General features: G+C 39.5%; 1 protein-coding gene across 1 annotated transcript in view; it reads right to left on the bottom strand.

Moving 5' to 3' along the window:
- Positions 1–1,116: 1,116 nt before the first annotated feature.
- The window catches only part of STOX2 (storkhead box 2), a 155,992-nt gene continuing 130,906 nt past the window's right edge, over positions 1,117–26,202 (bottom strand). The window contains 4 exon segments of the mRNA XM_021007603.2: positions 1,117–7,659; positions 21,430–22,022; positions 22,025–22,224; positions 22,227–23,675. Of these exon segments, the coding sequence (XP_020863262.1) occupies positions 7,467–7,659; positions 21,430–22,022; positions 22,025–22,224; positions 22,227–23,675 (2,435 nt within the window). The 3' untranslated portion in view covers positions 1,117–7,466.

The following is a 26,202-nucleotide window of genomic DNA, read 5'->3' on the forward strand; positions in this document are numbered from 1 at the left end:
ACCCTGAACTTGCTTCATTATTTAAATATTTTCTTAAGGCCCCCAGTCCCATCTTTCACCTTCTCTGCTTCCTTCTTGGGTTTATTTAAGCTGTCTAATATACACAGAACAGCCTTTAATGCTCCTGCCATGCCACCTCTCTTTTCCTTTAAAATTATAACTCATTAGTCATAACCTCTTTCAAAAACATTTTGCCAAGTGAACCTTTGCCATTGTCCAAATAATCTGTATTTTCAACTCCAACTAAGATGTTTGAGACAGTGGAATTATTGGAATAAGATATGCATACGTGAGCTTACTTGTGCGTAAATTTCTAAAATAGGCAGTACTTCGATGGCACCTTCAAATTGGCAAAGTGTTTTACATATGTTATCTCATTCAATCCTCACCTGTGGAGTATGTGCTATTATTATCACCATTTTGAAGACGAGAAAACTGAGGGGGAAAAGAAGTTCAAAGTGATCTACCCAGGGTCATATAGCTAGGAAGTGTCCAAAAGGTTCCAAATCCAGATCTTCCTGACTTCCAAGTAAGGCACCCTATCCACTGTGCATATATATATATGTGTGTGTGTGGTGTGTGTGTGTGTGTGTATGTACATATATCATATATAATACCACACTGTACAAAGACACACTCAGAGTCCCCCTAATGACTGCTTTGACATTTGAATGTACATTTTCTGCTCTGTCTGATTTTTAAAAACTAGATATTACTTTATAGTCATATCTCAAATTAGAACTCAATTCTGGGTACTTCTTAGATTCACTAATGTTCACATTCAAATTGATTCAAATATTTGATTCAAAATATTGATTCAAATGTTTTAAAGAAGTTTATCTGCAAGAATTCTTACAGAAATCACTAACTTGTAGCATTCCATTTTTCTCTCTCTTCTTTCCTTTTTCCTTTCCCCTGTCCCTGTTTTTGATATGCAAAATATGAAATTCCTCATGTAAGAATTCTCTCCCTCCCCCTCCTCTAAGAAGAAATGGCCAACCATGGTAAATGTTCTGAGATGTGTATCTGTTGTCAAAAACTGTCTCAATTTAGGGGACAAACAATTAGAATCACTTAGAATATTTTCTCTCGAATAAAAAAAAATCCACTTAGACATATAACCAAATGTTATTTAATATCTTAAAAAGTAACACGATCCAAAATGGATATTTCACACGACACTACATAAACAACATGAACACAATATTACCATGTGGAGGGACTTTCAAATATAGACTTACAAAAATCCCTGTCCTTTTTTTCCTTTTAAGTTATTATACTAAGCATGACAAGTAATCATCATTTACAATATGATACACAGACACAATAAAAACCATGTTACAAATGTGCTGTTATAAATCAGTAACATTAGGGAAGACATTTCATGAGCTGTAATTATTTCATATGAAATACTATACAATATAAACAGAACATCCATCTTGGATGACCTTTACAGCAACCAGAGACCAAGTAAATTTTTAAAAATTTTTTTTCAGTGCAAACACATTTATTCAAGGCAGTCTTGGCTGCAAAACTCCCTTCTAACATACAGTAAATCCCACTTGCGTTTCTTAACTCATTTAACCTAATGCAACAGTCACATTCAGTCACTCAGGGAAAGATACCTGCAGAATTATGATCCCTTAAAGTTAGTATTTAAACTGAAGTCTCATCTCTAAAGTAATAGCTATGCCAACTACTCTAAGGACCTTCTTTAGAGCTGTCATACTTACATGGAGGTGACCTTAGGGTGGCTCTATCCCCTAACCCAGCATGCATGCACAATACTGCACATTAGTCTGCCCTTCCAATGTGGAAACATGTGGTGGTGTATCAGCATCTAGGTGGAAATGGAAGGGGGGACAGGACACAGGGGGGATAGGAACGGGAGGATTTGTCGAGTGTGCACTTCAATGTTTCTTTCATCTAACTGCAAAGGATGGATGTAAATCAGGTGAGATCTTCACAAGATCCCAGAATTTGGTACCTCTTTTTGGTGGGAGCAGTAAAGGAATGGGGGCACTGAGGTCAGCCCTTGGAATGGGGAGGCAGGGAGTGAGCAGAATTAGTCTGGAATTCCATGGTTTCCTCACCTCCTCCAGTCACCACTTGGGAAACATCCCCTGCCTTCAGCTGGTATGGTGGTAGATGTTCATATCCGAAGCCAAAATATTAAAGCCCTGTAATGGGTGTGTATGTGTGTGTATGTGTATCTATAGCTATTAGAAGAAAATTTAATTTTCAAATCTAAATCATATTTGTAATCCACCTCAGCCTTCTAGAATTCCAGTAGAATTCCAAATGACCCATGGCAATCTATACAGACATTGTAGAGACCCAAGATTATTTGGAAAAGCTATGGCATCTGTCCATCAGGATGCTGCTGCAAAAGACAACTTCAACCAACTCGGCTTAGGAGATTTCAGTCCCTCATTCAACTATAAAAGTGGAACTCAACCATGGAGTTTTTTTAAAAGTGTAAAGTTGAAGGAGTATCTCCTAAATAAAAATCTCCCAGAAAAATAAGAATACTGAATGCATTCTTAACACTGTAAAGCTTTCTTAAGGAAGAAGAATGGGGAATGTCAATCGTCAGTTCCCAGCCAGTTGAAAGTATTTATTTATTCACTCGGCAAAGGCATTTGATATTCATCTCTATTCAGCCCAACACCTTATTGAACCAAAGCCAGGTAATGTCTCTCAAAACCATATATGTGTTTTCAATATATTTAGGTTCCCCTAAACCTAACGTGCAGAGAAGAGCCACTTACAGACAGAAGAAGAGTAGGTATAGGCTGTTTTGTGTTAGCAGGCAAGATGGTACTGGACGTGGTCAACAAAGGGAATGCTGTGCTCTGGGTGCTCCCAAGTATGATAGCACATTGGACAGCTCTGTCAACTAGTTAATTGGAATTTGAGGAGCATGTAGCTGTTAAGGCTGTTTTTATATCTCCTCTTTTAGAGGATGAGGATAACAAGACCAGGTGCCTTCAGTAATCCAAATCCTCCAAAAGAATAGGCACAAATGGATTGTACGGATTCTCCTTTGTGCCCAACAGCCCTGTAAAAAGTACTTGATAAAGTTTTTAATTAATGTATATTGAGCACCTTCTACTGCCGAGACAGCCTTATTCCTGAAGAATGTCATTGTGGCATAGAGGATGCAGAAGTTTAATATAAAAATCATAGATGAGGGAGTATGTCTAGAACTACCATTAGTTCAAGTGGGATATTTGGGGAGGGGTGTCAATTAATTTGTCTGTAGTTTTGCCTCACATTCTATAAGCTGAGGGGATGATATCAAATTCATAAAAAACCCTGAAATTTCTAAGTAAAAATGGACAATGTAAAGTATTATTTATTTTCTCTTTATTGACACTTAACAATAATAAATTGACATTTATTATTCCCTTTATAGGGAGGGGAAAAAATCATTCCGTCTCACGATGGCCTATCAATCCAACAGAAAAGACATAATCAATAATCAATAGCTGCCCCTGAGGATGATCTCAAGTCTCACTACCTGATCTTTTTTTCCCAAATAGGTGTTATAATAAAGAGCACCCACTATTTTTTGTTTGTTTGGCATTAGTGAATCTGGATACATTGGAAGCACTTTGAGATCCAAGGGGAACTGTGTTCTTGTCAATCATTATTTTTAGTAGGCTCCAAATGCTGCCTTTGTGAGACACATCAGGAAAAGTGTTATTACTTTGAGCAATGTTTATATGATTTAAGTTAAAAACTTTATTTTCAAGTACACTTTGTGGTAAGAAGTGGTTTACCCCCCAGGTAGACTTTTTCTTTTTACATTTGCTGTGCCAAACTGAAAGAGGATGGTATTCACAGTCCCTCCCTTGGTACTGTCTATGGAAAAAAAATTCTTTTAAATGCTGGTTATGAAAAAGAAGGATTTGAGAACAGCTAATGTACAGCTTAGCTTTTGATTTCTGGACTTTATGATGATTTGTTCTCCCTTCCTCCTCCAGCTACCTCTATTTTGGCTCTTTTGCTCATGTCTTGATAGGATGGCACCCCCTTCTTAATCTACTCATTAAGGTACCCTGAGATGTGCACAGAATAGAAAATGGCATATTGTGCATGGTCTAGACAGAAAGTGAACAGCTGAGAAAGAAGAGTGGTAGTGGGGGAGAGCAAGGGAGAGAGAAACAGAGAGAATGAGACAGATAGTGAGAATGGAATGTACAACATAGCTCTCTCAAGTAAAGTGAAAATTTGACTTGATATGTTAGCATGCAAGTGAAGGCAGATTGGGGCCCAAAGTGCTTCAAAGTCGGCAGTTCAAATATCTGGTGTGTATTCTTTGCCTTAGAAAACCTAAAACTCTAATCAGTGCAAATAGCCTGCTAAATCACACTTACGAACTATCTACCAGGAAAAAAAAATTGAGCAGGGATGGGGAAAAGAGACAAAAATTTTAAGTGTTCTCTTGATATGAACAACTAAAAACACCCAAGTGAGCTTTCTTGAGGAGAAATACAAAGACTGAATCTGAAAAGCCAAACACAGTAAAAAAGGAATCATGAAAGTGGGAGGGAAACAGTGACTTTAAACATGTGTCAACACACAGAGAGAATATCGTGACCCGATGCTTCAGAAAATTTTAACCTTGCTTTTTATAATACCCTTGAACACACTGCTGCCATTTCATTGAATTCATGGAGGTAGTTATATGTGAAAATAAAAATTACCATAAAGTAATATGTTGTATTATAATAATACATATTAAATGTGCAAAATACTGACAGATGTGTTGACCTTTTAAAAGTTGAACACACAGAGAGATTCAACCTAACTCAGTTCTGTAAACCTTTTAGTCGATATACAAAAAGAGAAGACCAGATAAGAAACCATAACAGAAAGCTCTAATCTCATGGAAGGAGTATGATGGTATCAGAAACTCTTGGAGAGAGGCCCAAGCATTTGGTCACCAAAAACCTCAAGACAGAACAGCCTTAAGATACCATTTTTCCAAGAGTAAAAATTAAATACAGATGAGAATGTTTCTTTTTGAAACTCCTGTTTACATTCCATTTTTTAAAAAGTCTGTAATTTCAATACTAATGACTGCTGGTCTATGAGAGTTTTTTGAAATCATATACACCATTTATCTGGCAGTGTATAGGTTTCACTAGACTGTTAACTTCTTGTCTAACGCTTGACAAATTTTTATTTTAAAAAGTTTCTCTTAAATAAGTGATATTTTTCCTTTTCTGTTCATATACTATCTGATTTTTATAGTGGTTATTTTCAGATGAAATCACAATAGCATGATATAAACTTCAAAGTATGTGGGGTTTTTTTAAAAATGAATTTATGTGGAAAATTTAGTAACCGTATGGTATACAATTCCCCAAAGAAATGGACTCTGGAGTCTATTAGATACATTATCTTTCCTTCTGCACATATTTAAACAATGAGGCAAACAACGCATTTCTGAGCAGACATGGCATGCCATAGAGGAAATAAGGCATGAGGGTGAAGGCCCACTGGTTTAGGAGTCTACTCAGAAATGCAAGGGAATGTCTATTTGCAACATAAAAAGGAATTCCCAATACCAAAAATAAGGAATTTGACCCATGTGCCTCTGAAATATCTGCAAAGGAATTAGAAAGTCCCCAAGTGTTTCAAGTTCTAAAGCAATTTGGAGGGGTTGGGGGAGGGGAATCTATAAATTGCAAACAACCATTAAAATATAATAAGACTGCACAGATTTCTGTGATTCCTGGGGATTCAAAAAATGTTATACCTGCTAACAAAATCTGAGATGAAACTGCAGTTTACATTTACAGTTAAATGTGTAATTCATTTATAATACCTGGCTGACCAAAAACAAAACAAAATGAACCCATCACAAAGAGAATCTTCATAGTGTTATATAGCACTGCCTGGCATCTCACATTGCATTTTTTTTTAAATCATTTTTTTGTCATCTACATATTTCATGTGCCGTTCCAATAAAAATCTAGGAATTTTTCAAATACCATCTTATTTTGAGACTGAAAATTTGCTATCTTGGTAATTATCCCTAAGCTGTGGAAAGGCATCTTTAATGCCTTAAACTAGAAACAAAAGCAAAATATTAACAAACCATTTGTGGGAACAATATGGGCTAATGATATCTATAAGCCTACCTAAGAGTGACTCCTGAAAGTTGGTACAATGTATCTGTAAACATTACTCTGGCATAGTTCATATATGCATAATTATTCTGGGAAATTTTAGGGGAGTACAAATTATGTATATGCCACACCTGTAGAATGAGGGCCTCCTGCTCTTCATTACATGGGCACAATTCTATTTCCACTCAAATCATATTTTCATATGTCCACAAACATCTTTCCAGGAATCAAAGGCCTGAATTTCAACTCTCCCTAAATTTGCTCTTCCATATAACCACTAAAGATTATTTCCCACAGCCTAATTTAGGCATTCTATTTAAAACTCCATAAAATAGAATTATGTCCTTCCATTAGAAAGAAATAAACTCCTCAGGCCATACTCTTCATTTGTATCACAAAGAAATTGCTTTTCATTTAAACAAATTAGTTATTTCCTCTATTATATTAAACTAGGAACATCATAAGTATCACAAGAATAAAATGACCTCCCTAAGATACATGATTTGATATTTAGAAACAAAAAATCCACATGACCTCTTCCATCACTTAGTGCTCTCGCTAAGCCAAGCTGGTAATTCCCCCTTCCTTTGTCCACTTCAAATTCAAAGGCCTATCTTCCTGTTTGTAGTTATGAAAAGGAAAGAATCAGACAAGCATCTGATATTTACCAAGACAAAACAAAACACACCCATTAATCTGAAGACAATCCCTTCTGACTCACTTCCAAGGGCTCCTGCCAAAAGTGTGTCATGAGAACTCACAGTGAAAATGATGGGTGTCTAAATAATTCACAGACAGAGAAGGGCTGAGGTCCTTTCTTTCTAGTAGGGTTGGGCCATTGTGTTTCCTCAAGGTGACCTGTGCCTTTTATTTTATGCTTTCTGCGGTGGCAAGTATGAAGGATCAGTTCTGTGGCACCGTTCAACCATGGACTAGGAGCATTACCACACATCTGTGGCATTTGTAAATGGAATTAGCAACCGCGTGACACCAAAAAATGCAGCTAACACCTACAGTGGCTAGACTCTGACCTATGTGCTCAGTTATGATCAATTAAGCAAAAGTATACACATTACCTCTACTGGGCTAGTCTGTTGCTACAAAGCCATAAACGTGAAAAACAATACTTGGAAATTAAGATTTTTTTTTGTTTTTTTTTTTGTTTTTTGTTTTTTTGTCCTAGCCTACTTAGCAGCACAGTTTAAGTAAACACCAAAACTGTGGTGGAGATGCTTGTCTTCCCAAAGATGTAAACATCAGTCCCAATGTCGTAAACTTCGCCATACAGGATGAGACAGAAGATTGGAGGAGGCAGAATGACTATCACACACTAGTAACAGAAGCTTGCAAGCAATTGGGTTTCGGCAACTTCTCGGCTTCATTTGCTGAGGGGTCTGTACTTGTGCGGAAGCTGAATGTTGGAGCAGCGCCCATGTGCGCGGGGCTCAGGGTTGGGTTTTGACGACGGTTACTTTCAACAATGCTGGAAGTGTTGGAAGCCAGGCTCTCACGGGTACTGGAGGAATATTTAAAAAAAAAAAGGTTTCACATAAATAATTACATATCGAGTGCCAGAGGAAGAGAGAATGATGTATTTAATGGACTTTCTCTGTTGGTTCGTAATGTCAGATCAATAAACTACCCCAACTTGATTACTCACATATGCTTCTTCAAAATAGATTCCAGAAGTTTTCACGAGTCAACATGTTATAATACTAGCACGTTAAATGGGCTAAAAGATTTCATATGGCTGAACACACAGTTGGATTTTTTTAACTCAAGGAAACAACTTCAAGATGTCACGTGCTAGACAGACATCAGATGGATTTTTTTAAATACACACACATAAATATACATGCATAATGTCTTCGTTTCAGGCTGGTGTGTAAAGAGTTAAATACTACCAAATTGGGATCCTCAGTGCACTCCCGAGAGTACATTTTCAGTCTGATCTTTGGGTCAAATTTTAGCCCTTATAAGTTCAAAAATTTAGCCCTATATAAGTTCAAAACTTAAAAAAAAAATCCATGATATGAATGATGTACCTATTCCCACCATGGACACAGATAAGAAACCTAAGCTGTGGCCCAGGACTCACCACCGTGCATGGCAGCCCATCTTCTGATGATGACCCTCCCCCAAAGATCTGGGCTCTGCCTTGGAAGGCAACCATGCAGTCCCCATTGCTTGGTACGTACTCAAACTATTCCACTTGGTAGGACCTGACTAAATAGCATAGCCCCCAAACTCATGCCAAGGCTCTAGGGAAGAACATTACTTGAAATTAGTTCAAGTATTGTTAAGGCAAATAAATAACATTTGCTTTTTTCCATTCAGATGTGGGACATGTATTTATTCTTTCCTTCCTTTTTCCTTGGAGGATTCTATGTGCTAAAAATGCCTTCACAACTTTATTCAATTTCTTGGTTAATTTCTCAGGTTTAAATGGCTTGAAACTATTCTGTAACTCTAAGAGGGCTAAGACAATTAGTGAAAATGTGTTGGGAGATTACCAAAAAAACAAAACCCACTCGGTTTAGTGTTGAGGGCAGCATTGCTTAGTGGGGTTCCCTGTTTGAAGCCATGAAAAGCTGTACGTTTTTCAGCATGGTGAGAAAGGGTCTCCACCCCATCATACAGATGGATTTACTATTTGCTAAGGTGAAAAGCAAGGAAAAAATGAACATATTCTTTGGATCCACTGTGTATGGTACATGTTGAAAAAGCTTTTAAGCTCCACCCTCATCCCTGACATGAGAGAACACATAAAACTTATCTAATAAAACTGAGAGACTGGTTAAAATGTCACTTCCATCTGTGAGCTGCTCAAACCCCGTGCTGACAATGTTCCCAGCCTCCCTGTGGCTCCTGACCACACAAGAGTTTTGTGTAACCTTGGCCCACATCTATCTAAGGATCTTCAGCTGTCTGATTCCTTCTCACACTGTTTCCTTACAATCCAATGTTCCTGGAATCTTTCTGTGAGGAACAAAGGGGTAAATCAGATTGAAGAAGCTTGCATACCTGAAGCCAGGGCTTAAAGTCATATAGTTAGCATAAATATCCAGACTGACGGAATAGCCTTACACCAAAGATTCTTAGCCTTTCTCATATCATGTATGGATTCCTTCTCAGAATAACGTTTTTGATTAAACAGGAAATGCTAAATTTCAGTTGCAAGTTACAGAAAATAATTTTGCCATCTGAGTTTAGGAACCCCTTAAAATTTATCAATGGACCCCTCCGAGGTCCTGTGAACCCCAGGTTAAGGACTTCGCGTTTTCTCCTTCCCCAAAGAAATATGAGCAGATTCCACTTTCCCTAATGGAGAGAGTAGTAGCACATTCAAAGCCTGTGAACTACTTTGTGTCTACTTTACCCTTTCTCCAAACCCTTTTAACCACGTCAGTCACCACATGGAAGGATAAGGATAGGGGTATGCTGGTATATTTAACAACCAGTTCTCCAAAAATAAAAAAATGTACACATGGCACACTTCAAAGTTTCATCTGCAGTATTAACATTTTCTCCATCACTTTAAGTTTGGGCATTCAACAGAACAATACATGAAGCCTTAATCTGTAGTATTTGCCAATTTCTGAAGGGTAAATGTTGACACTGATAATTTAACAATCAGCTCTCACAAATGGGTATGAGTTGGCTCCAGTACAATTCTGGTAAGGATCAGAGAAAGAAGCCCTTCCCTAAAGAAGGCTTTATGAAATAGTGACATCAACTGAAATGCTGTTTTTCTGTTATTGTTACACAGTTTATATATATAGCACAGGGGTTCTTTGCATAGAACAGGCATTCAGTAAATGCTGAATAAATGCTAAATTTAAGATACCTAGATACTTTTCCTCTATCCTTTGTTTGCTATTCTTTCTTCTTGTTCCCTACCCAATATTACTTTCGAGCTGCTGAAATCAGAAAATTTTACCATTTCAGAGATAGACGTGGCCTTAAAGGAAATTATGTAGTCCAACTAACTCCCTAATGTACAGATAAAGAAACTGATACCTAGAGAAGGAAGTTACATGTTCAAAGTTTAATAATTAGGGACAAAGCCAGGACTAACCATAAGTCTTGACTCAAAATCTAGTGTGCTAGTCACTACAGAATGTTCTTGTACTATTGAAAAAAAAAGCGTATTTACTAATTAAGCTTTCTATAGGGCAAATGAAACTCTCAAATATTCTTAACCATTTTTGTATCAAGGACCCTTCTAACAGTCTGATAAAATCTGTGTGGATCGCTTCTCAGAATGGTTTTTTAAAAGCATAAAATAAAATATATAAGATTACTTATTAAGGTCAGCTACGTTGCACAGTGGAGAGAGCATGGTACCTATAGTCAAGAAGATCTGAGTTCAAATCTAGCCTCAGATAAGATTACCTGTATGGCCCTAGGTATGTCACTTAACCTCTGCCTGTCTCTGTTTTCTCATCTGTAAAAAAGAGATAATACTAGCATCTAACTCCTACAGTGGTTACGCTATGGTAAGGCAGTACATAAATACTAGCTATTATTATTTGTCATTATCATTATTATTACTAAGGAAACCAATTATGATCAAATAGAGCAATCAAACTATTATTTTCAAAAACAAAATCAAGTTTATGGGCTCCAAGTTAAGAAGCCATACTCTACAGGGAAGATGACAGAAGCTTTACTATATGCTTTTATTGAGGCTGATAAATTTAATGAAGCCTAAATGATAATTCTAAACAGGTAGAATGGTATCAAATATATTCATTTAATTGTCTTCTGTATGCCTGACTCAGTCAAAGACTAGCCATAAAAAATCCCCTTCCATACTTCTTCCAAAGTAGCATTGGAACCCATTTCTTTTTTTTTTCTAACTTTGTAGGCAATTTGGGGTTAAGTGATTTGCCCAGGGTCACACAGCTAGTAAGTGTTAAGTGTTTGGTCTGAGGCCAGATTTGAACTCAGGTCTTCCTGACTTCAGGGCTGGGGCTCTACCCACTCTGCCACCTAGCTGCCCTGGAACCCATTTCTCAGACTCCCCCAGGATTGGCAATTAGTCAAGGGCAGGCAGCTAGCAGGATGGGTGGGGGAAGGAGGGGAAGAAACAAGATGCTGGAGTGGAAAACAGCTTTAACATCAGAAGACCTGGGTTTAAGTCTCAATCCTAACTCTTCCTCCTTGCATAACATTAAGCAAATAATTTAACCTCATGTCTAACTTCAATTTCCTCACCTGTAAACAAGAGTAGATTAAAAAAAATGTTGCCCTATCTCAGAGAATGTGTTTTGAGGAACAAAATGAGGGAATGTGTACATAAACATCTGCTATTGCTATTAGGGGCAAATGGGGGAGGCAAAGCTGCTTTGTGTTGCCATGAGCTCCGGTCCCTACAAATTCCTGATGTTTTTACCACATCCACAGCAAGGTCCACTGTGGTTAACAGGAAAAAAAAAGAAAGGAAGAAAAGTCTTATTCTTTCATTAAGGGAACTCTTGCTATTCACCACCAAGGTCTTATCTCTGCTTCTAACTGTTCCAGAAACCAAGCAAGAAGACTAGAAACTAAGAGAAAATGACATTTCAGTACTGTGAATCCCACACAGGAAGGAACGAAACATATTGAGTGCCTACTATGGGCCAAGCTCTGCGCTAAGCACTTTAGAAATGTCATTTAAACGTCGCAACCACCCTGCAAGGAAGGTGCTATTACAATCCCCATTTTACAGTTGAGGAAACTAAGGCAAACAGGTTAAATGACTTGTTCAGGGTCACACATGCTAGCAAGCATGTGAGGCAGGATTTGAATGTGGGTCTTCCTTATTCCAGGTCCAGTACTCTGCCTTTAGCAGCAGAGGGAGGGGAAGGAAAAACTTAGGCCCTCTCCTTGGCCCTCTCCTCAAGACCCTATCCAGTCTCAGACCCCTCTTCTCTAGAGCCTCCAGCGCCTCGTCACACTCCTCTGCAACGATTCCCATTCTTCCAGAACAAAGAAGGACACTTGAGTAACTTGAAATCTCTCACTGCTGGTGCTCCAATAATGGAGTTGTGTGTGTGTGGTCTGTCCTTTGTCCTCAAAGATGACCATGACCTCAGGAAGATGATGACATGACTTGCAACTGAATTGGATCTGAGTGAGGGACAACAGTGGAGATGTGGGAGTGCAATCCCACATCAGCCCTCCAAGTACTTTCCCCATAGAAACATTAATTCCCAAGGTGATTGAGTATTGTTTATAGATTTATATTCAAGGTATGTTGTAGGGTTAAATAAGGTAGATTTGGGGGATCTGGCATGGGAAACTAACTACCATGTAGTATAGCATCATTTTTCTGGGAAAAAGCATTCCAAATAGCAATCAATGAATCCACAATAATAAATGCTCACTTTTATATAGGGCTTTAAGATTTGCAAAGTGCTTAACCTATGTGATTATCTCCTTTGGTCCTTGCAAGAACTCTGTGGGACAGGTGCTTTTATTATCCCCAATTTACTGATGCATAAACTGAGGCAGGGTCTGAACTTAGGTCTTCCTGATTCCCAGTTCATCCTTCTATCCACTATGTCCCAGCGGTCTAGAATTTATTAAGCCCCTCCTACATGCCACACACACTTTGCTAAATGGTGGAAGCAAAAAGACAAAATCAAAACATCATCTGCTCTCAAAGTACTTGCTTCTATTCTATCAGGAGAAATAACACACAAATGTAAAATAGACCAAGTACATTCTAGGTCATTTCAGAAGCGGAAGGTGGCATGTGAGCTGCTCTTTTAAGGAGGAAAGTGTTAAGAGGCAGGTATGAGGAAGGGATGCATTGCAGGCAGGGAATGCAAAAGAGCAGAGAAAGGACAGAATGAGAAGTTCTTTTGTAACACAAACTAAGTTTGGGGGGAACTACATACATGGTTCATTTGATGTTAAAAGACTTTGGGAATGGTAACCAAGAGTAATATCCAACAAATAGAAAATATACCCAAAGTGATGGAGATGCGTAATAAATTTCCATTTTTCTAACTTGTGCCTTAGTTTCATATAAAGGGTCTTCAATACAAAAAACCCAACCAAACAAAAAAAGCCAAATAATCCAATCACTTTCATTGGGTTGTCTTTTCCCCCTATAATCTCAATTATTTTCTTTTTTAGTGTTGAATAAATAATTATAAGTAATATATGTTTATATAATATATATTATATATGATATATAATAATAAATATAAGTAAATTAAAAGTACCCACTCCCCTTAAAAATAAGCCTACTTGGGATATAATAATAAATGAAAGTCTCCTCACAGGCCAAGATGATCATACTTAAACATTACACTTAAAAAATATTAAAACTACCATCATTTGCCCCCTTTGAAGTCCTCACATTCTCTTTGGTGATATTTAAAGAAATTCTCTTCCACTGAAGTCTTAAGCCAGGGCCCCATCATGGGATGGATATGACCTTGGATTCTCAAAGAGTATGATAATGGCAGTCAGATTCTATATACTTCTGTCTCTGATGAAGGAGTTGTCCTCTTTCTTCCCAAGGCCAACTCTTCTACTGGCATCCATCCTTCATCCAATTCCCTTTTATCTCCCTCTAGACTGCCCTCTCCAAATCCAGTCTCAGACACTTACCAGCTGTATGACCTTGGGGAAATCATATCACCTGTCTGCCTTAGTTTCCTCAACTGTAAAATGGAAATCACATCACTTACCTCCTGTTGTGAGGATCAAATGAAATGCTCGATAAATATTGTTTATAAACATTACTTGCAGCACTTTATAAAAGACGCTATATAAATACTAATTATTATTTTATTATGTTTCCATTCTACGTGTTAAAGACCCCACTTGATTACATATATTTCTATATTTACTAATAGACATACATGTTGTTTCTCCCAACAGAACATAAACTCAAGGGTAGGAACTGTTTTGTTTTGGTGTTAGTATTTCTAAGGGCTAGTGCACAGTCTGGAACATAGTAGGTGCTCAGAGAATGTCTGCTGACTCAGAACTCCCACCTCGAAAGGCTCTAAGCACCAGCCAAATGACAGACTGTGTGTAAGTGGAGCACCAGCTTATCACTGCAGGGTGATAAATGGTTTTGGCCACTGCAACTCGTGAAGGTCAAATATGTGGCGGAGACAAACTGTGTTCTGTGTCAGTGAAAGGAAGCCCCTCCACGCCACCTCTGGCCACCACAACCATACCAAAGACATCACCAATCCTTGAAGTGTAGACATCAGGAACAGGTACTGCTCAGAAGAAAATCTCTGAATTTGGAGCAAGAATGGACCTTGCTTTTGGCTCAGACTTCACTATGTTCTACGAAATCCGAAAATCAGAGTTATGAGATAGGCAAAATATCATATGGCAATTCCACTCTAGCTCAATGCTGGCGGGCTGCCACCAACTGTACTGGGCTCTGCATCACTTCTGAAGATAAATGCATAGCAAGAGAAACTATGACAACAACGACCCTCTGTTCCCAAGGATTTCGAGTACAGCCATCTCCTAATTTGCTTTTCCTGGGTCCTGAGAAAAGTATCACAACCACTTCTGAGGTATCTGTTTTCCTATTCTTACCACATCAGGGGACAGTCATTCCTGGAGTAAGGCAACCATTTGGCTTGAGAAAAAGGCAACTACATGGTAGATACTACTATGGATTTAGACCATTAATGGAAAAGTTATGAAAGCTATATAAGAGATAGCCAGCTCTATCACCACCAAATTGTTTCATCAAAATAGACAGAGGCTTTAAGGGCATCCATTATGATCCATTACAATGCACCATCAGATTTCTTGCAAGTGAAAAATCAGGACTTTGCAAATAAGCCAAAAACTAATTTTTGAGAAAATAGGTTTTGGTACATGTGAACCCTCAAAGGATTACACTGTCATAACCTCCTTGAGGACCTATTTAATTTTGTCTCACAGAACATTAACAAGGGCACATCACATTACAGAGCTTCTTTTTCCTTTAAAGTAGCAAACTACTCAGGAGGTTACTGGGGATTTTCCTTTAATGAAGTCGCTTTTTCCTTTTGGGGCAAGAGGTGGGGTGGTAGGGAAGATGATGATACCTTTTATAAATCATCTTTTTCAGATGCCTTATTTTTTAATCAAAAGTAATTGTTCTATTTGATATTACAGCTAGTACCCAATTGGTAAAATAATGAATTCCATACAAAGTGGTGGCATTTATTTGAATTTGCACTATTTGAAGTCACAGTTATGTAAGATATGGGTAATTGGTTCCAGCTCAGAGAAAATATGCAGTACAAATTTGAATAGTGTGACCTCTTCATGGGATTCATTATTAACACTAATTAGGATGTAACTGTATTAAAGATCTCTAGGCTATCAAAAAAAAAAGGATAAGCATAAGCAAAGAGGTTAATGGACTTGCCCATCCTTGCCACATACGGAAGGATGAAGTCTGACCCTTCATTTTTCACAAGGCTTGACTCTGGACTTCTCTATCATAACCCCAGCTAGCAACTGGGTAATCAATGTGGCTTTATATCAAGGAAGGGCCTTCTGGGACCTAGAATAGGGGCTATTATTTGACACCGGGCTGCATTCCTGGTCTTCTGGAGAATGATGGATCATGCCTCCCCAGGAACTTCTCAGATCACAGCAGCCCTGGAACTCATACCTCCTTCAGTACCATCTGCCCCAGGGCCTCTCCCTGTTTCTGATGGAAATAGAGACCTAACCTTTCAGAATCTCCATTTAAGGAGAGAACCCAGGTCAGCCTTCTCTTTATTTCCTATCTGGCTGCATCCCTGGACTTCATCATGGCCCCTGTACTGGGTGCCTTCTTACCCTGCCTTCTCTCCTTTTCTGCTTCATTTTGTTGTCTTCTCCCAATAGATTATAAGCTCCTTAAGGGCAGGGACTATCTTTTGCCTTTCTTTGTATTCCCAGAACTTAGCACAGTGCCTGATGCCTGGAGGGGAATGTGGGAACGTGTATGTGTGTGTGTGTGTGTGTGTGTGTGTGTGTGTGTGTGTAGGTTATGTGCCAGGCACAAGTGCTTTACAAATATTAATTATTTGATACTCAGAACAACCTTGCAAGGTTAAATGCTTTCATTATTTCCATTTTACAGCTGAGGAAACTGACGCAGAGGAAAACGGCTTGACTTTGAAGAATCTGAGGACATATTTGAATTCAGGTCTTTGTGACCTAGCACTCTATCCTCTGTTTACTGACTAACTGACCAAGATCCTCTAACTTCAAATTCAGTATTCTTCTCCATGCACCATACTTATTTTGTAGGTTGCCATAGCTAATTCATTGCCCTGTGGTTTAGGCAACGAGTGGAAAAGGGTAGGAAGCCTTCAAGATCTACTGGGATCAGGATGCTAAGTTTCAAAAAGATATTTCATTTAGGGGCTGAATAATAGGTTGTTATTTTCAATGAAAATAAACTAAGGTGTTGAGAAATCCAGCATCTTTCCTGCTGAATAGAACCACTTGATGCATTAATACTTTTTGTGATATCCAAAATGATTACTTTGAGCAAGAAATCACGAAAAGAAACAATGACCAAACAGAAACGTGAGCCGTAGGAACACTTCTCCAATCAGAGTTCCTGTTTCTATATTATATGTCAAATGAACCCTGATCATTCCACAGGTCTCTAGGTCAGAAGAACCTGGTCCATGTGGTTTTGCTCACAATGCTGACAAACATTCACACTTCATTGAACTAGATGTGTTTGCAATATGTTAAATATCTTAGCTACGCTTGCGTTTCATAGAGTATTCCCAGAAACATTGGTGATTTATGTCTTGGGGGATTGTAGTTATGAGAAATGACACGGTATAGTGGATAGCAAGCTCACCTTGAAGCCAGAAGGACCTGTGTTCCTACTAACCTCTGACACATATAGGCTGTGTGACCCTGGATAAAGGCATATAACCTCTCCATGCTCTAAGCAACTTTCTGAGACTATCAATGGCAGATGGCAACCTGCCTTGGTAAAGGGATAATACTCACCTGTGAGTTCTCTATACAGCAATGAAATCCCTGGTCCAGTCCCAGGACCTGTATTTAAGCTGCAGTTATCAGCTCCTTTTCTTGCGTCAGCTTTAGAGCATCTAAGTTATTGTCTTAAAGTATCTGTCATTCCTAATAGAATGTAAGCTCTTGAGGAAAGGGGCTGTTTTAGTTTTATCTTTGCACCTAGCATGGTACCTGGAACATAGTAGGTGTTCTAAGATATCGCTATCACTTATTAGCATCAGATCTCATCCTTCACTAACATTCTCCTCCACTGAATCATCAGGGTGTAGAGGTGAATCTAATCTCAAAAAATTCAGCTTTCTGAATTCAAATCTCACCTCAGACATTTACTAGCTGTGTGACCCTGGGCAAGTCACTTAACCCTGTTTGCTTCAGTTTCTCCATCTGTAAAATGAGCTGGAGAAGGAAATGGGAAACCACTCCAGTATTTCTGCCAACAAAACCCCAATTGGGGTCACAAAGAGTTAGACACGACTGACAAATGACTAAACAATGAGAAAGAATAGATAGGTGACATTGGCTAGAACCTGCATAGGTGTAAGGGTAAGACTCGAAGCTAAGACAAGAGACAGTATTCAACAGAACAGCTCTCTTTAAGAATAAGGGACAATCACATCCATTGGGCTAAGATAGCATCCTCATTTCCTACAGGAATATGCACTGCCCTGGTCCTCTTAGGTGACCACAGAAGACAATATATGCCTCTGCAGGTATTATAACATTGCTCGACTAAAGGATCAATGAATCCTAGATCAGAACTAGTCCAACCCCACCATTTCACAGGTGAGGATACTAAGGCTAAAGGGTGCCAGGGGACCTCCCAAAGGTCACAATGTTCATGTCACAGGAAGGCTCTCTGACTCCAGAGCCAATGCCTTTTCTACTACATCAAACTGCAAGTGAAAACAATTGGGGGAGTAGATCACTCTATTATTCCAAAAGCTAACACAACAGAACAAGACTCAAAAGCCCTAAATTATTAAAATGGAGAAGTTCAGGAAGGTTGCAGTAGCTCTTCAATAGCATTATTAAAAGGAGATTTAAGAAATTATTTTTATAGAGCAAATCCAAGAAAATACTCATGGAGGCAGCAAGGGGACATGGGAGATTCACTGCTGTTCTCTGGAGTCAGCAGGACCCAAGTGCAAACCCTGCCTCAGACACTTAAGACCTGTATGAGTGAGTCACTTGCTCTCTTGGCTTCAATTTCCATCTGTTAAATGGGAACAATAATAGCACCTACCTTAATTGTGAGGGTCAAATTAGCTAGCATGTGTAAAGTACTTTGCAAAGTTCAAAGTTCTATATAAATGCCTGCTATTTATGTAGATACGTATAAAAGAGCATATTCTTTGATTTCTATTATATCAAAATATTAACTTTTAAGCACAGCTGTGGTTTTTTTTTAAGAAAAACCCATTCCCTCCCTCTCCCCCCTCAATACAGAACCAAAATGTATATTCCATACCAATAATAACATGAGTAATACTGGTGAAAACAATGGCTCCAATGTTCTTACTGCAGGATAAAAGTTCCCTAACCACATATGGCATGTGGAAACGTGAGGTGAATTACACGTTTCAAAGATCCTCAATTGCTCCCCGGTGCCAGTGTGTTTTAGACCACACCCCGCTAGCTTTCTCTTCACGAGAGCCAGGGATGCTGGGAAAATGCCTTGTGAGTAGCATTGAAAATGGTTTTGTGGAAAAGAGATAGAGAAAAAATCCTGTAGATGAAGATACCACTGCAGTAGAAAGGAGTCAGGTGAATGGCCAGGCACTTCTTCCAGGGACTATTTTCAAGTTTGACTAAGGATTAAAGGTTTAATTTCTCTGGGATCCACCACTACCAGAATTCAAAAGAAGAACAGATTAGGAAAGGAAAACAGAGAAAGAAGGAGGAGAGAAGCAGGCAAAAACATCAGCATTACATTAGGAAAAGAAATTTAATAAAAAAAGAAGTTTCCTAGAAAATGATAAATTGGCTGTTGAAACTGATTTTTAAACAGCCTAAAACTGGACAAAGTAAATCTGTGATTCCCAAATTCGGTTTTGTGACATTCCAGGGTTGCCAAAGCATTTAAGCGGATGGAATGAGAGTCTCAAAACGAATTAGAATTATTGCTCAGTTATATTCTAAAAATAAACCATGCCATATAGGGCCCTACCCAGGTAATGGTCAAAATGCTAAGCTATCAAGAAATGGGGAGTTGGCTTCAACCTCCAAGAGAGCTGGAAATCAGCTCAAGAAATGGCTGACCTCTCAACAGTATTTCTGCATCTAAGATTCACCAATCCGGATTAGACAGTGGAATGAAAATAAGAGCCCCAGGTCACCTGGGCTCTTTGAGCACAAAAGGAGGTTGAGAAGGAAGTAAGCTAAGGAGCTCTTCTCTGGCTTTGCTGTCCCATCACTTAACTCTTACATTGCTTTGGACATGGTCTTTCAGCATCTTCTTCTTGACTGCACAGAGATTGGGTTTAGTATATAGTTTGGTATAGAAAGGGTACTGAGACCTGGATTTAAATCCTGGCTCCAAGGTCTGCTAGCTATACAGCCTCGGGTAAAGTCACTCAACCTCTCTCAGCCTCAATTTCTTCATCCAAGAAATGGGTATAATAGAACCAAACTTGCTACACCAGCTGTCTCACTGTGTTGTGGTAAGGAAAAGCACTTTGTAAATCTTAAAACCCTACAGAAATTGGAACAGGAGTTATTATACTGTAAAATGCTTTCAGCTTTCCTGAAAAGTGGGGGGCTATTATCTAGAGAAATGGAGTGTCTTAGTGTAGTTTTTAAGCTTTCTTAAGCTAAGACTTTTCTTTTCTTTTCTCTTTCTTTTTTTAGGCAATTGGGGTTAAGTGACTTGCCCAGGGTCACACAGCTAGTAAGCGTCAAGTGTTTGGTCTGAGGCCGGATTTGAATTCCGGTCCTCCTGACTTCAGGGTCAATGCTCTATCCACTGCGCCACCTTGCTGTCCCTAAGCTAAGACTTTTGGAACACCATGAATAATAGTTTGGGATTATCCATTTTTACTGCTGCTATAGAACAGCTATAGTGACAAAGAATATTAATATTATTAATAACAACAGTCAGAGGCAATACAATATAGAAGACAGAGAACCAGCCTCCAACTCAAGGAGAGCCAGGTTCAAGTCTCAACTCTGACACATATGGGCTATATGATTGGGCAAGCAACTTAACTCTCCATACCACAGGAAACTCTCCTAATACTTCTTTATATCAGGCAGTTAAATGCTGGGGAACATTTTATTTAAGAAAGATCAGAGCTGGCAACCCCTTATTTGGTGAACCTTCTGTCATTTGCAAAATGGCTACAGAGATGCATTGGTAGAAGATATTTCTTCACTGGGGTACCTTATGTCAATTAAATCACTACACAAATTGGTTGGGACAAATATGAACAACTGTCATCTACATAGTTCTTTTAAGGTTTGCAAAGTGCTTTACAAAAAATTCCCATGTCTTTCCCCTTATGCACTGTGTCAAGCCCCATCTGAAAAAAAAAAGATCGTAGTTTTTTTTTTAATAAAGGAGGAAAATTTGACATTTCCCCTAGTTTTAAAATCACTTAATGGAGACTCAGGGGAGGAAGGGAAGTCCCTCTTCCCACAGTGTTTCCTGGCACTACTACGGAAGGGAGAATAACAGAAAAGGCATGTGGGTGCTGGGAGAAGACAGAATGGCAGAAAGGGAGTGTGGCAGCAGTAGTTAGTTTTGTCGTGTAAAAAGAGATGCCTATCTAATTGGTTTGTTGTATTGGGTTGGGGTGTGTGAGCTGGGGGGCCCTCACTTTCTAAACACTGGTGATGCTTCATCAGAGGAAGAAAACCCCTGATGTCAGAAACTCTCAGTTAAAAACACTCTAGATTAGTTCAGTGCAGACAAACATTGGTCTGAGGGAAAGAGCCAACCCACCAGTCCAGATTGGTGATCTCTACAGCTGCAGAAACATTGTTTTTTTCAATTCCTGAAAAAGAAGTCAGAAACAGTTGTTAACAAAACAGTTCCACAGCTCTGAATTCTCAATCAAAGAGCTGAGCCTGGAAGAGCATCTGAGTATCGACTGATATTAGACATTACGGTTCTTGAGGGTAGTTAGGTGTCTTTTACCTCTCTTTGCATCTCCAGCCCTGGCACACAGTAGGTGCTTAATAAATGCTTACTGATTGACAGTGGCTAAATTACTGAAAGATAAGTGTGTATGCAGAAAAATAAATACACACACACTCCAATACATATATTTCTTACCGTGGTGAATTAAATCCACTGTCCACAGTGATGCTGCTACTGTCCATGCTGTCCAGCCGGGCAGAATGTGTTGCCCTCTGGCTGCTGCTGCTATCATTTTCCTTTGGGGCAAGGAGAGTGAGGTTCTTTTCGAATTTTCTCTGTAGGTCTCTTTCTTTTTCCCGCTCTAGCAGCCACTGCATGGTCCCCACATCGTCCCTATTCTTCTCCTCCTCCGTGTTCTTGTGTGCCCCTTCCTCAGAATCGTCATCATCAGAGACATTGTAATAGTCAAAGGAAGCTTCCTGGTTTCCACCGGCTTCCTGCTGTCGTTGGGAAAGGGGCATGGCTTGGCCGACGGAGGCTGCCAGGGACTGTTCCAAGATCTCGCAGCGGCCTGGCAAAGCATCAGGAGATGACTGTGGGTGAGCTTTCAGGAGGGACACGGTTGGCTTGTGATAACTGTTCATGGACAGGGCGCTATGGAGCGGTTTGAAGAGCGTGTCTTTGCTGAATATCTTATCTAGGCTGATAGACTCTGTGCCATGATGGGGGATCAGTCGTCCATTGGCAATGGGGTCCGTGACTGGGCCAGAAATTGCTTCCAAGCCTCCCCTTGGCCCTTTGGGGACTCCTCTTTGTGCACCACAGGTTCTCTGGTGGGGTGCTGGGGCTGCCTCTCAGAAGAGGTCAGCTTTTTCATCCCATCAGTCAAGGTCAGAGTATCAGGATCATCTTTGCTCTTTCCCAAAGGTGATGGAGCAGTGAGGACCGTCTCGCTGGAGGTGTTACATTGAAAATAGTCATCCATGGAAGCTTGGTTGGACAGGCATTGAGTTCATTATAGGATGGCAAACTCTCTAGAGGTTTGCTTTGCTCCGAAAGGCTACAAGAACTGGGGGGGTCAATGCTGCCACTGACAACTTCAGGTATACACACCTCTTTATAGTTTGTGGATGCAATGTAAGCCCTTTGGTGACTGACAGTCTGTGCAGGTCTTAAAGTACTATCGTCAGTATAAGATTGGCTGAGCGTTGGATCATCTTGGCTACAAGCTTCAGCCATGTCTTCGGTCATCCCTAAGGAAGCAGCACCAAGAGGGCCTTTGGAATTATCCATTGACCTGGATCTCTCCTTGGCTTTATTGGACCTTTCATTCCTGGACCTTCGATCCTGGGTATGGCTGTGACTTCGATGGACCTTCGAGTGAGAACTTCCCCGGGAAGGCTCAGGAAAAGGCATCTCAGTCCTCCTCTTGGCCAGTTCTCCAGACACATCCCATTCCGGGGTCATGGGAAAGTGAGGCTCAATCATGTTAGGGTGGCTGTGCGTGATGAAATGATCCCCTTTGTGTTCAACAATGAAGCAGCCTTCCCGTGGTGACCGAGTCACGGGATCGTTCAGGTCATAGTCTCTGTCTGCCGTGATATCAAGATGAGAACCCTCTGAAGGATCCCCTCCTTTGGACCCCCGTGTCTTGCTATGGGAACGAGCTTTGCCGTGGGTCTTCCGATGGTTCCTGTTCTTCTTACTCCTCCCGCTGTGGTGGGCGGATGACCCCGTTTTGCTCCTCTGAGCTTTTTCTTCATCAAGTTTCTTCATTAGTGCAGTATGCCTCATGACATTTTCTACGGTCAGATCTGGGTTAATGCGTCTGATAATCTCCATTTCCACCTCTCTGGGGATTGTAGTGGGTGTCTCCTCGTCTCTCAGAGGCCATTCCTCTGGGGGAAACTGTGCAGAAAAATTAGTTAGTTGTTTTGTCTTGTCTTTCTTAAAACTTAGCCTAAACAACTTCAGCCCAAATTTTTTGGACTGTTTTTCACTGTCTTTAGGTTTTGAAAGCGTTTCTGTCTTATAAGAAAAATTTACAGTACTTTTACTTTTTTCAGTGGGTGGCAACTGGCATAGTGAAGGGGGGCAGTCCTTGGTGGCTTTCCTCTGCAGCGTAGATGCATGCATGCTGTGCATGTCTTCTCTACAACAATGACAAGAGTCGCAGTGGTTTTTGGGTAATGTTCTGTCCCTGACACAGCCCGAGGTGGAGGGTGTGATGGTTCCTGGCTGTGGAGAGGTACACTGAGTCCTGTCAGGTATCCTCTCATCCAAATGATACCATTTACTATTAGTTCTTATGAGGGAGGGAGTAATAAAATAAGTCTGTGGGGTCACAATAAAATAGCCATCTGGAGTGGGGTAGATTTTCCTCTCACGAACCAGCATGCTCAGCGTGTGCCGGAGGATTTCTTGGCTTGGAGTTGGAACACCTGAAACCAAAGCAATGCACAGGTGAGAACTGACCAGCCACCCCTGGCCCTTCCTCAATAGCCTCCTACTAACATCCATCCCTCCCTTCCTCCTCACAAATGTGTCTTGCAAATAGAGGAAACATGTTAAAGAGAAGCCTCTACATATCAATTGAATAGAACAGGTTGAAAAATTAAGCCAAAAGTGACTATCAAGCATGCTAATGAATATTTTTAAAGTGCTATAGGTATCCATAACAACATTGCTCATTACAAAATGCCAAATAAGAAACGTGTTACAGTATGATTATGATGCCAATGTTTACCCATCAGGAGGCAATTGGGGCATTTTTCCAGTGGGGGAAAACTTAGCATATATTATACATTGTATAGACAATATACAAGAAATGAAAATGTGGTTCTAGATTTTAAAGGTATACACACACACACACACACACACACACAAAATCATACAGAATGTTAGATCTAGGAAAGGACCTTAAGGATCATCTTGTCTCATACCCCCTCCTCTCATCACTCATCAGCATTGGATTCACTTCTCCCAATTCTTGGTTCCATGGTCTTTCTGGCTATACCACATTGCCTTTACCATCCTTACCATCTTTAAGAATTATGGTAAGGAATCCTCCCCCCCCCACCCCCGCCCCATACTTACCACTGAAGCATTGTGACTAGAGCCTCCCAGAGCAGTAGTGTCAAACTTGCATAGAAATAGGGGCCACTAAATAGTATATAAGTATTCCTGCTAGCCAAATACTGACTAGGAAAACCACATATTAGCATTATTTATGTTGTACCATATTTTTATTTATTTTGTTAAATATTTCCCAATTATTTTTTAATCTGATTGGAGCTGCACTCAGGAGTGTTGTAGGGCTTGTAATTTGGAACCTCTGTCCATGTAAAATAAATATTAACTAAACATCTACTATATGCAAAGCACTACTGACCACAACAGAATTGCAAAAGTATGCATATGATTATATCATCAGACCTAGCATCTGGTAGTTACTAAGTAGATCTGAGTGCTCAGAGAAATTTTCATTCTTGACACACACTGCTGATGAGTAAAAATGCCTAATGGAGGCTCTGACCATGTCATTCCCTTGCTCAAAGACCTTCAATGGTGTCTCATTTTTTCAGCCTATCTTTCCTATCTTATTGCTTTTAAAAATCTCTCACATACCCTGTAGCCCAGGCCAATAAGAATATTTGCAATTTTTTTTGCATACTACCTGGCTTTCTAATCTCTGCATCTTTGCTCATTTTGTATCCTAATCTAGGACGCCCTCTTTCCAAGTTTCTTTTCCCCTAGAATTAATTTCATTTTCCCCCAATTTTCCTCTCTTCATGTTCCCCCTCCCCCTGTTAAGCAATAAGAAAAAATGAAACCCTCATAAATAAATACACACAGTCACGTCAAAATTCCTATTGACTACGTATGAAAAAAGTATGTCTCATTTTGCATTTTAACTTCGTCATCTCTCTGGCAAGAGGTAAAGAACATGCTTCATCATTTGTCCTATGGAACTGAGGTTTGTCACTACATTAAACACAGTACTCAAGTCTTTCAAAATGGCTTTTCTTCATAATGTTGCTGTCATTGTATAAATTGTTCATCTAGTACTGTTCACTTTCCTCTGCTTAAATCCATAGAAGCTTTTCCAATATCCCCTAGAACTCCACATTTTGCCATTTTTAAGGCTTAATGATAATGTTCCATTACATTCATATGCCAAAGTCTGTTTAGCCATTCCCTAAGAAGAGAGCATTGCCTTAAGTCTCCAGGGGTTTTTGCTATTATAAAAAGAGTTGCTATAGACATTTTTGTGCATAAGGGTCCTTTTCCTCTTTTGTTGATCTCTTTCAGGGGTTTATGTCTAGTACTGTTATTACTGAGTCATAGCATCTGCCTAGTCTGGTGTCTTTGGTGGGGGAGAGATCTAATTCCAAGTGGCTGGATCAATATAGAGCTCCACCAACAGTGCTTCTGGCACAGTCTGAGTCAAAGAACTTTGTTTCAGCTCAAAACCAAAGATAATTTATTGAAACAGAGGTGACATAACATAGAACACACACACAACAGAGCCAATCTCTGCGACATAAGCAATTTAAGGAGTTTATCATTTTGACTCTTTATCCCCAGTACCTAGACCTGAGCCTGGAAAATAGGGTGAACTTAATACATTGCTTTTTGAATTGAACTAAATCCCAATTTGATTATAATTCTCTATTTTCATATTTTATCTAGTTGCACGCCTTGGGATTTCAACGCAATTTCGTCTTTCCCTAGCACTTCTATGAAATGTTAAATAAAAAAAGATTGGGGACAGTCAGGAGAAGGACTTTCCAGATGTGTACAATGGGAAAAGTATAACAAGCATAAAATTAGATATACATCATAGCTACTATATTTTATTAAAAATTAGTATTCACTGATGGAGGATTTCTAAAATATGGGCTTAGTAAAACAAAAGGCAGGTGCCTATCTTTAAAAGAGCAGAATGTTCTAGTTACTCAGTAAACT

This window comes from Phascolarctos cinereus, unplaced genomic scaffold (assembly GCF_003287225.1).
Source record: "Phascolarctos cinereus isolate Bilbo 61053 unplaced genomic scaffold, phaCin_HiC Scaffold_9;HRSCAF=440, whole genome shotgun sequence".
Lineage (NCBI taxonomy): Eukaryota > Metazoa > Chordata > Mammalia > Diprotodontia > Phascolarctidae > Phascolarctos > Phascolarctos cinereus.